Source organism: Cynoglossus semilaevis, chromosome Z (assembly GCF_000523025.1).
Source record: "Cynoglossus semilaevis isolate Cse_v1.0 chromosome Z, Cse_v1.0, whole genome shotgun sequence".
Lineage (NCBI taxonomy): Eukaryota > Metazoa > Chordata > Actinopteri > Pleuronectiformes > Cynoglossidae > Cynoglossus > Cynoglossus semilaevis.
Window position 1 is genome coordinate 5,532,770 of NC_024328.1, and position 16,190 is coordinate 5,548,959.

Sequence of the window (16,190 nt, forward strand, 5' to 3'; positions counted from 1 at the left end):
ATACTTTTGTAAACTAAATAAAAGAGCAGAGGAAGGGTGCAGCAACTGGGAGTTGATGAGGAAGCTGCCAGAAGAGCAAGCTGCACTCTCCCCTTGCAAGTAAAAGATCCAGACGTCTTTTGTGTTGTCTCCTTTGTCGTCACATATGTTAGAATAAACCTAACAACCTGCAGATAGTTGGAATCAGAGTAGAAGATGCAGAGAACAGGGAGAGATGGAAATCAATGATTCACTGTGGCAACCCCTGAAAAAAGGGAGAAAGCCGAAAGAAAAAGAAGAATCAAACATGTCCGGATCCCTCTCATCATCAATATTTATGATGGTAAGCCCCGAATTAGTTTGCTTCCCTTGGGTTTTTGACAATATCGGTAAGATGGGCACGCATAGAGTCACAGATCAATAGGGACGGCTATTTGGTTGGACACTGGAGGACGATGTTGTTGTTGTTCGCCCCTCCAGAGTCAGGCGGTTGTCACTGTTTTTGTTCTGGATGGTGACTGTATTGTTGTTTTGATGCTGTTCCGTTAAAAAAAGAGAAAGAAAAAGAGATTCTGACCACGAAAAAATCGACAGCCATGCGTGTGAGTCGTTCTTCTGCATCTAAAATTGCATCTAAAATCTGCATTTAAAAAAGAAAATTACATTATGTCAATTGATAAGAATATTATTTTGGAACAGAGCATAAACTGATATGTAAAGAAAACATTAATGAAGTTTTACTGCTCATATAAAGTGGCAGTGGTGGTTTGGTTGTTGAGAAAACTGACCTGGGTCCAGAGAGTTTCATGTTGGAGTCCACCAGCTGCCAAGTTGCCACTGAGGGGCACGGAGCATGGCACTGTCTCCACAGACTCCTACGGGGTGCTTAAATTCCCTTTGGGATCAATAAAGTATTCATCTATCTATTCATCTATCTGAAGCTGCCCACTGTTCACTTTGGTGATGGGTTAAAAGCAAAGGACACACTTTGTTGTGTGTGCAGTGGTGTGCTGTTTCACAATAACAAATAATTCACTTTCACTTGTAAGTGGACTTGTCAGATTAAAGTAATGCATCTATATAGAATAGACTTAAACCTCTTTTCTGAGTCACTTTCCAAAATTGTCCAGAAACCGTAGATATTGAGGAAACAGATCCACAGTTCAACTTGCAGGCTGCATCAGCTAATCTCAGGAGACTCTCACTGGGCATAACAATCCCTCTGCTCGTCATTGCAGCAGCACAAGTATCCTTGTCTCTGGACTCCAGTGTGACTTCCTCCAACAGCTCTGACCAAAGACAGAAACAACTGTTACTAAATAAAGAGGTTTGACCAAAGTAAAATGGGACAAAATTGACTCTAGTAATGGCTGAAGGTTTAATTTACCTGTTAATATGTCTTCAACCCAGACACCTGTGGAAAAAGTTTCCAGGTATTTTATTTTGTAATATATTATTTAGGATCAGCCAGACACTCTGTTGTTAGATGTGTGTCTGCTGGTGGTTTGAAATGACTCACTGTCTCTGTTACTCAACGTAATTAAGTAAATACATAATTAATCATCAGTATTTGGCGCTATGTACCCATTTTCTGATTTATTTTAGATAATTAACTATCTGATAAAAAAAATAAAACACTTAAATTTCTATAGAGTGGAGCCTGTTTTCATAACCAGTGTTATGATTCGAGGATCTCCTCAATCCCACTGACACGCCTTCCAGGGAGGGAGCTGAGGCTGAGGATTCAGCAGCTGATCCTCCCATCTCCTGCGCTGAGGTCACCGAGGCAGTCAAAAAGCTGCTTGGTGGAAAGGCACCGGGGGTGGATGAGATCCGCCCTGAGTACCTCAAGTCGCTGGATGTTGTGGGGCTGTCTTGGCTTACACGTCTCTGCAGCATCGTGTGGCAGTCCTGGACAGTACCTCTGAACTGGCAGACCATGGTGGGGGTGCCTCTTTTCCAAAAGGGGGTCCGAGTGTGTGTGCCAACTATCAGGGATCACACTCCTCAGCCTCACGGGAAAAGTCTATTCCAAGGTACTGGAGAGAAAAATCTGGCCGATAGTCGAACTTCGGATTCAAGAGGAACAATGCGGTTTTCGCCCTGGTCGTGGAGGGTTCATGTGTCCCTCGTGATATTTTGTGTGGGGTGCTGGGGTCGGGGTCAAGTGTGAAGTCGCTGGGATGAGAATCAGCACCTCTAAGTCCGAGACCATGGTTCTCGACCCGAAAAAGGTGATTTGCAAGGTTGAGGAGGAAGTCCTGCCTCAGGTGGAGGAGTTTAAATATCTTGGGGTCTTGTTCACGAGTGACGGTAGGATGGAACAAAATGAGTTTTCTCCATAAGGTGGCAGGGCGCTCCCTTAGAGCTCTGTCACCTAGGAGGTGCTCGAAGTAGAGCCGCTGCTCCTCCACAAGGAGAGGAGTCAGCTGAGGTGGCTTGGGCATTTACATCACATGCCCCCCGAATGCCTTCCTCGGGAGGTGCTCAGGTCCTGTCCCTCTGGGAGGAGACCTACGGAAAGACCCAGGACACTCTGGAGCGACTACGTCACTCGGCTGGCCTGGGAACCCTTGGGGTCCCCCCGGAAGAGCTGAAAGAGGTGTCTGGGGAGAGGGAAGTCTAGGTGTTCCTGCTCAAACAGTTGCCCCTGTGACCCTACCCTAGATAAGCGGACGATGATGGATGGATGGATGGAAGAAGTCCTTTATTTGTCGCACAGCATTAAATTGACAGCAGAAGAGCACAGTACAGTGACATGACTTCAGTAAATAAAGACAACTGATAGAATGGTATTCTAGATTAAAACAAACAATGATTAAAACTCACCAGCAGTGGGGTTCACACATCCGCTGGGAATGCTGGCCATCAGGGCCACCAGAGGTTTTTAAGGTCCCAGCAGAAACAAATGTGTGAGTGACGGTACGCTCTCTGGAGATGAGTGTACCAGAGCTGTCTCCAAAGTCCCAACTGAAGCTGATGTCTGCATTGCTCAGGTACTGACTGGGATCATGAAGGTTGACACTGAAAGCGATGGCTCTGTTTTGGATGAATTTCTGGTCGTCCTGGTTGATATCATTGACTTGGCTGAGTGATATGGTGAAAGAAACCTGGTCTGATGACAGAGGAAGACATGGTCAGGTGTTTTGAAAGAAATGGTCAAATTGGGGAGGGTTAAACTTTTTCAAACAATATACCTGTAAGCAACGACTGAGGAGGCGTAGCCAAGAGGAATTAACTTGTTTTTGCCATGGCAGTGGTAGATGACAACCTTCATATTGTAGGAGCACAAAGGGGTGTTGTCTGTGCCAATGGTGAGGGAGGAAGACGGACCACCTGCCACTAACGCACTAGAAAAAAAGTGCAACAATTCCGTAACTTATAAAATGTGGAATTAATAAATGGTTTATGTTTAACAAATGATACTGTATCAAACATAAGGACGTTTGCTGAATGGCAGTTGAAACAATAATAAATCAAAAATCTATAAGCATGGCAGGCCCAGAGGAGATGATAATTCATATAGTCTAAGGTGATATTTCCAAACAATGCTAGGTGTATGAGTTAAACCTGGGGTGCCCAATAAGTAGATCAGGATTTACCAGTAGATCTCAAATAGAGTGCTGGTAGATCCTGAGCAATGCTCTGACTAGACTGTTGTGTGTGTGCAGCTTTTCACCAGAGGGTGGAGTAACAGTGCAGGGACTGCCGTGATAGTCCACAGACTATCCACAGAAAGCCATTAAACCTTGAGTTTTATGACAGGGAGAACGAGCAGCTGTGATTATGTTGGAGCACACTGGTTATGGATGAATTTGTTTGTATGCTTGTAGAATCTTTTTAAAATATTTTAGGTAGTTTAATATGCGTTAAAAAGAACATTTGAACCCTTTAAAGCAAGGGTTCAGTGGGATCTGTGGTTTTAACAAACATTTTGAAGATAATCCAAAAAAGTTAGGACAATCCAGACTGAAACGTTCATACAATAATTCCAATAAGATTCTCCAAAAAGCTGATTTTATTTTATTTTAAATAGAGAACTTTATTGATCCCACACTGGGGAGATTGTTGTGTTGACACCAGATGTACAACAGGAGGCGCCAAGTGTATGTCTCCTCTGGGGATTAAACCAGGTGTGACAACTACTACACTATGCTGGTGAGGGTATAAAAGGAGAATCAACCGAAGACGAGCGACAACAAATCCATCTATATCAGACTTGTTTCTGAACTAATAATAACAAAACAAAAAAATAATAATCCATGTTTGTAATATTAACAGTCCCGTTTGGGCTTTGGTATTGGATCAGATTGCGTATAGTATTATATTCCTGACATTTTGACCAATATCAGACCGACCCCATCTTAAGTTTTAAGTACCAGCACTGGTTAAAGTTACTAATGACCACTTGTTGCTGCGGATAAATTACTAACCAATCAGACTGCTGGGTACACTCCCTTCTGTCACTCTATAAACACACACACAAATGCATTAACACTGTTATAATAAACTCTTTTCACTTCACAACCTCCTGTAACTAAAGTGAATTACCTTCATTGAAAACATATAATTTATATTTACTCATATAAACTGAATCATACCTTATATTTACATTACATGTCGGTGAACTGAATAAATGCATGTGGCTGTATGGAACAATATTATTTCATTCTTACAGTACACGGTCACTGGTACACACGCATGCTCTACCAGCACTCCCTCTGTGATCGACTGGTTGTTTTCAATCCACTTATTGGGCAGCCCTGTTCTAAAATAACCAATGCATTAAAAACCTAAACATGTATGGGAAAGGTTCATTTTTTCTTATTTTTTTTTTTTTTTTTTTTTTAATTTTAGGTTTAACTTTGTTTCTCTCTTTTGTTTGTTTTTACCATGTATCCTTTTCATTGACTGTTAAGCTCTTGTGTGACGTGTGGTGTTGTGTTCCCTGTGGTCATGTTTGGTCAGTGGAGCTGATTCAGCATCTCATTTTAAAGAAGGTGTATCTGCAAAGACCGTATCAAAGATCAGCTTTTTTATTGACCGCACTCTCCCGACTGCCAGCCAGCCAGCAGCAGCAGCAGTAGCAGCAGCATTAGTTTCCCCTCTCCTCACCGGTTCATTCAGGCTAAAACTATCCACACACCCTGGTCTTCTCACTGTTCTCCCCCCTTTTGGTAGTAAACAGCCAGTGGCCAAAATAGTAGCAACTCTTTTGGTAATAGTGGCAGCAGCAGCAGCAGCAGCAGCAGCAGTGACAGTGTGTGACTATGCATATCTGTTTGGCAGAGAACATAGAGGGGACAGTGAGTCAGGAGTGAGGACAGAGACATTATGTAAAGATTAAAGCATGTAATGCTATGTAAGGTTAAAACAGAAAAGACTTGAACAGAGTTGCATGTAAATAGGGGGACAAAAATGAAAAACTATGGGATGGAAGTTATTATTTACATCTGATACTGAAGCTGCTCTGATTCTGTTCTTTACACATATTAACATACAGCTTTAAACCTAATCACATTTGTTCAAATATATTAGAAAGGCAGATTAGCTGTCAAATCTTAAACTCTGTTCAAAATATAAAACATAAATAAATATAAAAATGCAAGGTTATATGTATGCATTTTACAATAAATAACCAAACACTACTTCTAAATAAACATTTATAAAATAAAAGGTTTAAGGTAGACCTTTTTTAAGTTAAGGTAAAAAAAAAATAAAATAAAATGGAATTTTAAAATTGCAGGATGAAATAATTGCATACTGAGGAGTACAAATTAAAATAATAAAAAAAATCCTAACAAAAAAACAGATCATAATAGAGAGGGCGCTACATTTGTCAAATATAAAACCAAAGATTTTGACACAAAAATAAAAACAGGTGCCTGTGTGTTGGGGGTGTGGTGTTGTACTTCGCTCTCGTCTTCATCCTCACTGACTCTGGGAGGACACTGTGATTTCATCATGTTGCTCTCTGATTGGTCCAGACTTGGGCCCCACAGACCGAGCCCACAGTCACAGCCCATATAAGTGAGAAGGCGCTGCTGAAGCTGCAGGATATTATTCATAATTACTACACTGTTGGCTTTATTTTGTTTATTTGTTGATATTCTGCATCAAGAGTCTGGTAAGTTCAAATTAAACTTTTTTCCCCACATTTGTTGTAATTGTTACAATTGTTGGAGCAGTTTAAACCATTTGAAGTTTAAATCTGAAAGATTCTTAAATAAACTAACGATGATGTAGATGTTAATGTTAACGTTAACAAGTAGTGTCGACAAAATTAACGGCAATTTCACGTAGTACATATTGTAATGTTTAACATGTGTCAGTCTTTGGTAGGAAAATGTTTTTTATAAACCTTTTATCCTCAAATTCTTGGATTTTTGGGTACAGAGGACATGGACTCACCTTCTCTGTGTTTTTGTATGTGGACATAGTGGAGATGAAGAACCACCAGAACCTTCACACGGCCACACCAATCAGGCAGAGCCTGGCTTTGACCAAATTAGCTGGAACCTCTGTTTACCTCAAACTGGACTCATCTCAGCCCACCGGTTCCTTCAAGATCAGGGGCATCGGACACCTCTGTAAAACTGTGAGACTTTTTTACACGTTTTCATTATATTTCTAATATAATGTTGGGGACACATTAAAGGGATTCCAGAGTCTAGCTCAGGCATGGGCAAACTTTTTGACCCGTGGGCCACAATGAGTTCTAAAATTTGACAAGGGGGGCTGGGTCAGCCACTTAGATGGAGCATATTTTGAATTAAAATATGACACCTAAAAGCTAAAATGTTAAAATGCTAAAATGCTTTAAGCCTTTCCTACGCAATCTTTTGGACAAATGTGGCGCATTGCAGGGAAAAGGCAGAAGTATAATTATAATAGAAATTAATAACATTTGGACTTGTTGATGGGCCAGATTAAAAAGCCAAACAGACCACATCCAGCCCCCGGGCTGTAGTTTGCCCATGTCTGGTCTAGCTCTACAGAGACAACAACACCAGTGATATACTGTATGTACAGTATATCACTGTACCTACACTTTAAACTTTTACCTTTTAGCTGCTTTTAATTCATTTGTAGCAGCATCTTTCCATTATTGGTTCCTTGTTATTTTTTATTTGTCCGTATTTGTTTGACATTGTTTCGGTTCTTTTTATTTACCTTTTAACTCAATGATCTCTTATCATTATTTCTTTAACTTTAACCTTTAAATGTCCCAATTTTTTTATCAAATAGCATTGACAGTGTAAGAATGTAATAGAATCAAACAGAAAATGCTCTGTTGTCATTGTACAAATAAAATGACATTATTATAAAACAGTAAAAGTGCAAAAGTGTAAGAAAAGCTAACAGGAGCTTACAGGAACTGGAAATGTTTACAATATAAGACAGGCAGCTATCATTTTACCAAATGCTACATCTTTGCTAACTTATTAGCAATTTAGCTGAGAGTGGTGTTTAAGTGATAATTTGATCATTTAGGTGCAGTTTTTGGTATTTTAATATAAATACTAAATAATTTTACACAGTGTGTAACTTGTTTTTGTTTTTTGTTGTTGTTGTCCGGTAGTGGGCCGAACGAGGATGTGAGAGATTTGTCTGCTGCTCAGGTGAGAAACAACGCCTCACAAGTAAATATTCTTTAACTACCAACTCTTGTGGTTTATAAATGCATAATTCTAGACATATTTATCCCAATAGGTGGAAATGCTGGGATGGCGGCAGCTTATTCCGCTCGTCAGCTTGGCGTTCCTGCCACCATCATTGTTCCCAGTGTCACACCAAATCTGACAGTGGAGAAGCTGAAGGATGAGGGCGCCACTGTCATCATTCATGGCAAGGTTGGATGTTTTCAGATAACTTAGTTTTAGATATTTGTGCACAAATCTTGAAATATTTATTTTATTTTTAATCGCATTTAACCATATGTTTGGTAACCACCTTACAGCCTTAGCTCAGCTTTTTGTTTTTGGCATTTTTGAGCTAATGTGCAGCCTTTTTCTAGGCAGTGATTTAACTGTAATCATATTCTATAGTTCATATCTAATATTTTATATTGGTTATATATTTGTTTTAGAAAAACCTTGGTTACCTTGGTTTCTCAAACTTTTTTCAGCCATTTTAGTGCTAAAACTCACAAAAAAAAATATTTTGAAGCATAACATATAATTTAAATGTTTAAATAAAGTTTTTAATAAGTGTGTATACATATATGCATTATATATATATATCAATTCATGAAATTATCTCATAAAAATATAGAATTAAAAATAAAAAAAAATGATATTCATACGTTTTTAATGTAACTTTTATGTGGGGGTGTTCCAGGCCCTGAATGAAAGCATGGATTATGGACAACTGATGGTGGCAAACAACCCAGGCTGGATCCTTATCTCCCCATTCGACGATCCTCTTATCTGGTACTAGACTCTTTCTCTTCTCCTTCTTCTTCTTCTTCTTTTTCACTGTATCATTGTTTGTATAACCTATTTAACAATAAGTCTATGTTTTTAACCCATTGTTTTCATGCAAATAAGTACAATTTTATTTATATATATTCATGTATTTATTATTTATTCATATATAATTTTACCAAAAATCATTTGTGTTTGTGTATCGTTTGTGTATTTTTTTTATTTCTAATTTCCTCTGTCTGCACGAGTGGAAAACTGTCATGAATCTGACAGGAGTGTGCTCATCCTCACAGGGAAGGTCACACGTCGCTGGTGAGGGAACTGGAGAAGGATTTGAGGGAGAAGCCAGGGGCCATCGTTCTGTCTGTAGGAGGTGGCGGTCTGCTGAACGGAGTGGTGGAGGGCTTACGTCGAGCTCAGTGGGATGATGTTCCCATCATTGCCATGGAAACTATGGGAGCACACAGTCTGAATGCAGCCATGAGTGCTGGAAAGCTGGTAACTCTGCCCGCCATTACCAGGTACTGACCTGACTCCCCCGAGTCCCCACCTCTCCCCCTTCTTCTGTGGCCAAACCTGACATTTGATTTTTCTCTTCAGTGTTGCGACCACACTCGGACTGACTCGTGTCTCTGCTCAGACCATGAAGCTGGTGAATGAACACACAGTTGTCTCTGAAGTCGTCTCAGACCAAGAAGCTGTGAAAGCTGTTGAACGATTTGTAGGTGAGAAAAGAAAAACAAACAGCTGAAGCGACCGACACCCACAGAAACAGCACTGCACAAAAACTGTAGTTCTGGATACTTTAACACAGTACTCCTCAAATAGTGGGGTGGGCCCTACGGGGCAAGGGGATGGAGGGGAGAGACGGTGTTGAGCGTTAGAGGCTTCCGATGGAATATTGTACGCTAGACATAGGTGTACCACCACTGTAATGCTTGAACAATACACAAGACTCTAGTCACTAGGTGGCAGCAACTCATATAGTGGTTTGTACAGATAAGAAAATATATATTATCAGGTTTTCAAAAGTATAATAATTCAGGGGGTGGGGAGGTGAAAACATTTCCCGTCCCCTAGGGGCAGTGTGACAGAAAATAATTGAGAACCACTGCTTTAACATCAAAGGTAGATCAGCAGAGCCCGGAAACAAAACACACGCCAGACTCATGCTAACTTAGCTTCACGAGTTAGCATGAAAGACTAAAGATTGAACGACTAAAATCCACACCCCTTCTCCTTCTACATCAAACCATGATCCCAGTCATTGGATGGTTGCAATGACTAAGTATGGAGTTTGTTGCTGTCAAAAATGAGTAACGTCCTTTTTTGCTTTGATTTTGCCCAGATGATGAGAGGATCCTGGTGGAACCAGCCTGCGGCGCCGCCCTGGCAGCTGTGTACAGCGGAATTATCAAACGTCTGCAGAGTGAGGGGAAGCTAGCACAGCATCTGGGCCCCATTGTGGTGGTGGTGTGTGGGGGCAACAACATCAGTATTGCTCAACTGTGGAGGCTGAAAAAGCAGCTGGGAATCATCTAATATTGATGACACACCATCACACACACACACACACACACTTCAGCTTCCGTCTTTTACTCGTCAATCAGCTGAATTCTATCATTCATGTGCTCCACTCATCCAATCATTCCAGACTGTAAAACCCTCTTGTGCACTGAGTGTAATAAACACCAGGTGGGGCAGTTGGAGGGCTGTTGGTGTTTCTAATATGGTTGCTTTTGTAACATTAATTAGACTAAAAAGATCTGCTAATGATTCTAGGTGATAATTACTTTGGCATGTTACTTTCTGCATGTTAGCTTTATCAGTATGTACTGTATGTGTTTTCTCCAGGTTTTGTACATTCTAATAATTTTTTTGTGTAAAAATAAATTATATTTCTAGCAAATGTGTCTTGAGAATCTTTCTTTAGAGTTATTTTGTTTATATCTTTAATAACTCTTGATGTTTTAAAACAGTCTATAAACCAGGTGTATCAAACATAAGGCCCGCAGGCCAAAACTGGCCTGCTTGATGAATTTTGGAACTAAAAGAAAAAGTATACACACACTCTATGCTGATGATGCTGACGTTCAAAAAGGGCTAAAATGTTTTATACTCAAATACCTTTTTTTTGTCAAATGCAGCTGACTAAATAACAATTTGTTGCTTATATTTCTAAATTCCGTTCCATTCATAATACAATTAATATCTGCCAGTCAGCTCTCATGGTATGGTTATTGATGTAGAGCATCCCAGCTAGGTCTATGCTGACAGATATATTTTGATAATCCTGGGAATGTAATAAAGAAACCATAAAACAGGACAGTTGTTGCTTCATCAACTTGGATTATTTTATGTTCGTATTAACTTTAACTTTCTCACTCCAACACATGAATTATCTCTGCTATTTTTCTACACTGGTTTTAAACACATTTGTATAACATTCACATAAATGTCTACTTTCACATATTTTAATGTACAAATAAACATTAATAAACATTTTGTCACCAATTTCTCAACAATCAGGGTTCCACTTCTTCCTTGAACACACATCTTCCTTATTCTCTCTTTAAAAGAGTAGTATATTTTAAGTACTCACTTATTATTGCATTCACCTTGCAGGTAAGTTAATTCAAGTTTACACACTATAAACACAAACAAAAATATAAGCAGACTTGCCGTTATAACCCATAACCAAGACTGCGAATGTACTTATCCGTAACATCTGCATATTAGCACTAACTTCAAAGACGCTGAACACTGTACCTTACACACAACTGATCCCCACACATTCAGCAGTAACCCACAAATGTTCAGGAAGCCGAAAGAAACAAACGAAAAGAGATAATTACCTACAGGGTTTGCTGCCATTTTCTTAACTATCATAGTTACGTACCGTGACACTTGAATATTAGTTTAGAACCAACTGTAATCACATAAAAATGTAAGGAACTAACCTGGGAATGTAATAAAGAAACCAGAAAAGCGGACAGTTGTTGCTTGTTCTTCATCAATTTATATATTTTATAGATTATAAACCCAACGTCCGCTACGCATTTCTGTGACGATGTTGTTGAGTGCTGCCCCCAGTGTCCATTTACTGCTACAGCAGGTCATCGTGCTTCCCTGAAACTTCTTACTTACACAGAATAAAATAAAATAATATAACTAATAAACTAAAACTGACCAAAATGACTCTCAGAGGGAAATAAACAACAAAAATAATACCTCGCCAAAACACTTATTTTGTGAGTATCACATCCACCCCGACAACCAAAAATGGGTCCCGACATATGTTACAAACAAAAAAACTATGTCTATGAAGATTCTAAGTCATCCAGGTCATGGTCAAGTTTAAAGGTTCTGCTTCTTCAGTTCCGAACTGACTAACAGTCAGGCAAGTTTCTGTGTATGATTCTGTTTCTCGCATTTGGGTCTCCCTCAGGGTGAATGACATATACAGGATTTCACCACATAGATTTTCTTCTCCCAGTATGAGCGTAGTTTACTTGGTCCACCTCGTTCCGAACCAGTATTCGATCTCCTGGCTTGAGGACCACACCATTTGCTTTTAGACCATAGTAGGACTTGTTCTTTGCACTTGATGAGCTGGCTTTGTTTGTGATCTTGTTTGGTTCTGTCATCCTTTTTGACCATTTTCTACATACCCTGTGTGTGTCACTGATGGAGGAGGACTTAACTTAGAGCAGCTCATACAATGCCTTCGCTATTCTCGCAAAGTCCTGTATGTTAGAGCGGTAGTAGCTCAGGAAGCCAAGGACCGGAGTTCACCAACTGCTTACAGAGGTTTGTTTTTTTAGGAGCAACCCCACGTCAACGTCTTTGGGGTCAACTTAAACTCCATGGGCCAACACCAAGGGTCCAACATGGCGAACCTTCTTCTGGAACATCTTGCACTTCTCCGCCTGTAGCTTCACCGCATGATGTTGCAGTGCTTGAAGAATTACCTCCACGTGGTCACTGAAGGATCTGGAGTAGCAAAGTAGGTCATCCAGGTACAGAATGCAGCACTCGTCTCTCAGGGAGCCTAACATCTCCTCCATGCTCCTCTGAAAGCTGAAGGTGCATTAGAAAGTCCAAATGGGATTCTTACCCATTCATAAAGCCCCCAAGGGGTGATGAAGGCAGTGAGATGGCGTGTCCCTTCTGCTATAAACCACTTGTGATAAGCTTTCCCTTAGTCAAGTATGCTGAACACTGAATATCTACGCAGCATGTCTGTCCAATCCTGTATTCGTGGCAGTGGATGTCTGTCAGGTACAGTTTACTTGTTTAAAAAATGATAATCTACACAGATGCAAGGTGCCGCCCTTCATCCTAACACATACTACTGAAGCAGAATAAGAAGGCCTGGATCTCACTATCCATCTTGTCGCTGTCTCACGTGCATTTAACAGTGTAGCCTTAACTGACCTTGCATCTGGCATAGCACTATCACTCGGTGTGTGGTGACTCTGGATGTGTGTCAGTGGTGATTTCAGGAAGAGGTTTGGTAATGACAGAACCATTAGACAAACTAACAAGGTCAACAAACCTCTCACCTGCACAGTATGTAATTCAGAATCACATTTTACAGTTTGCAGCGACATATCATCATCACAACATTTCACTACGTCTTCACTAGTGTCTTTTACATCCGTAACTGGACCATTCCCTCGTCCTCCATTTTAAGTAACTGTTCACTATATATAAACGAGTTGACGTGATCATACCATGTCTCTTGATCTCCCTCCAAAAGCTCTGACTGGGCCACATCCAATGATGAATCCACCGCTCTCGCAACCCGAAGAAGCTCTTCAGCTGACAAGGTGAGTAGGCTCTTCCTAATGTCCCACACTAGGCTCTTCCTCCCACTCGACTGCATGATGACTCTTCTCTTCTCTCACGGCTGGCAACACAGTTTGGTGATGGTGCAGTCGGCTCTGGACCACAGATCTCCACAATTGTAGTCTTCCATGGCTGGATAGGGCTGTTGATCGGTGGATGGATGATGTGTCTTCCTACTTTCACTGCTCCGTCCTCAACACTCTGCTGTACATCTCCACTCAGAACAGGTTCTGCCATGAGTGTGAGCAGACAGGACCCAAACGCAACACAAGGGAGACTCGCTTCAGGTGCAGCAGATTTATTTACAAAGGGCAAAAACAACTAAACTCACTGGGTCAAAGAACCAAGGTATAAACACCAATGACCCAACCAAGGCAAGGCAGAGAGGTGTATATACCCAGGACACCAGGTGACACCAGTGAGACTGATGACAGAGACGCAGGTGAGAGAGATGATACTGATTAACTCCACCCTCAGGAAGGAAGGAAGGCAGCCAGTCTTGTCTCTCTCATCTGCTCTTTCCTCATCTTTTCTCCATCTTTTCAGTCTGTCACTGAACTCTGAAGACAAGCTGATGCTACAGTGTTATTGCTCTGGACCAACAAAGGATGTGCACCAGTGCTGTGTGTACCAGAAAGAATGGGGACAAAGTGGGTCAAAGCACGTTCCCAACAGTACAGTGCTGAAATTCTATGGATTCTGGGAATGTCTCCCGCATGTTGATTTTCATGTTTGAAAGGAATGGCGTGCACTCACAGCTGTTACTTTGGTGGCAAAAAACCCCCCCCCCCCCCATCCCTTAATGGCCCTGGGACCAGTGAAGAGCTGAGGAGAAGAACCACATCCCAAAGTCTTCAGCCAATCCTAAGCCTTGTTGGAGGTCAGCAAAACACCATGAACCAATAAACCAGAAGCATTTGAAGGCAGTTGGAACACATGATCCGACCAACACACACATTCATGTACACACATGCAGACAGAGACACAGGAACATACTCATTCACACGTGTTAAAAAATTGAAAATCTGGAAAAATGAAAACCTTCCATTTTGTTATTACTGTCATCAGTGTCTCACCTCTACCACTCACTTATAATGAACATCAATGTGTATCTGTGTGTTTATTAAGTGCAAGGCCTCATAGCACATTGAGTTGACTCAAGGCTTGGGATTGGCTGAAGAGTTTGGGACGTGGCCGTACTGATGGCTCTCTATTGGTCAGAGGATCTTTAACAGAGGTAGAGAGCTTATGTCACATAGACCCAGAGAGGACAGTGTGTGTGTGTGTGTGTATTCCTAGAATTCCATGTGGAAGACTGTTGAGTCAGTCTTACCGTTAACTAGTAAATAACTTCTAGCAGACAGACTAATAATAATCACTGACATGATGCGTTATGCCAGAGGTTCCCAAAGTGGGGGAGGGGGGTTGTCCCCTGGATGAGGCGCAGATGGAATGAATGAATGAAACACATATTGTCCTATATTTTCCGTGCCACCCCTAGGGGACGAGCACCCTACTTTGGGACCCTCTGCTTTAGTGCAATGAGAGTATAGTTGAGACAAGGCAGGAGCTCGAACATTTTACAGATCATTATTTAACTCTGAGGTCAGTTGTGCTGCTGCTTCAGAAACTTTTAGCCTAAATTGATGTGGATGAGCCAAAATCTTCACAACAAAGCATATGTTGGTTCTCCTGAGATTCTGTTCTGCTGTGGACATCACCCAAGACACAGACTCTAGAACCAACACTTTTGTGTTATCTATCTGTCTTGTAATTGAATAGACAGGGAGGTGACATATGGTGTGTGAGGAAGTTGTAATAATTCTGACATGTGTATTACGAGATTTGGTTGCTGTTGTTGTTTACATGTTAATTAATGTGAAAACAGGTCTTTGTTTTGACGTATTTCTCCCCACGTAACTGCATTCCCTGTGTCGGGGCTTTCAGTTTTAAACCTGACGCCTGTCCGAGTCAGAGCTGCAGGGATAGAGTGACGCTGCCAGCAGCAGGGCCACTTCAAATCCAGCTGGAACTGGTCGGACCCGGCTTCATGCTGCTCTGAAAAAAGCTGTCTGAGGAGATGATGTAACCAAAGCTGGTGACTGGAAACATGCATGTCTTTAAAGGAGATAAAACAAGGCTGGAACCAGGTGCCGAGCTCTTTGTGTAAGGTGACTCCTGACAGAGGTTGACTGACATTTACTAAAGCAAAATAAAACACACAGGTTGAAAGAGACAGAAACATGTCAGAAACATGGTTGTTGCCTTTGGATTTTAGGCAACAGACCAATTTTACTATTTGGCTATTTTTTTGCAAATGTAAAAATGTGTATTTCTGTTTAAATTCATAATGACAGCACACTACAGTTACCTTATTTTTATTTTTTTTATTTTTTAAGTCTCTTTCAACCCAGGTTTTTTTGGACTAGATGCAGAACTAAAATGTGCATTACTCTGCAGCAGTTCATTGATGTCATAAATGCATATGTTTATGCATTTATGACATCAATGAACTGCTGAGTGGTGGCTCTCTGTGTTTTCTTGTCTGTGGGAAAGGGGTCTGGGTTGTTAAGTGCCGAACTCTGCCAAAGACCGTTAACCCTTAACGTTCACATTTGGAATATGGTCAATAACGGGTGTGGAGGGAAAAGACAACCATCATCAGTGTCCTCAGTTCTCAAATAATAATAATAATAATAATAATAATAATAATAATAATAAGTTCTAAATAACTGTGATAAGCTTGTAATTTATTTACCCAAATCCACAACCATATTGTCTTTGGACTGTGCAGAAAAAAATGTATGTACACATGTACAGTAGGCAAACCTCACGCTGAGACAAAAGCACTTGACGTAAGGAAGGAACCTAAAAAAAACAAAAAAAAAAACAACAACTTTCAAACCAATGATGAACTCGGAGAACACAGCAGTG

The 16,190-nt window shown here is 40.8% G+C and overlaps 1 protein-coding gene across 1 annotated transcript; it reads left to right on the forward strand.

Annotated features, from left to right (window-relative positions):
- Window positions 1–6,043: 6,043 nt before the first annotated feature.
- LOC103397707 (L-serine dehydratase/L-threonine deaminase) lies at window positions 6,044–10,254 on the forward strand. The gene is made up of 8 exons (XM_008336073.2): window positions 6,044–6,106; window positions 6,420–6,577; window positions 7,562–7,601; window positions 7,693–7,832; window positions 8,320–8,411; window positions 8,699–8,926; window positions 9,006–9,130; window positions 9,754–10,254. Exons 2-8 carry the CDS (start codon window positions 6,425–6,427, stop codon window positions 9,945–9,947), a joined length of 972 nt encoding a protein of 323 aa, XP_008334295.1. The 5' UTR covers window positions 6,044–6,106; window positions 6,420–6,424; the 3' UTR covers window positions 9,948–10,254.
- Window positions 10,255–16,190: the final 5,936 nt, after the last annotated feature.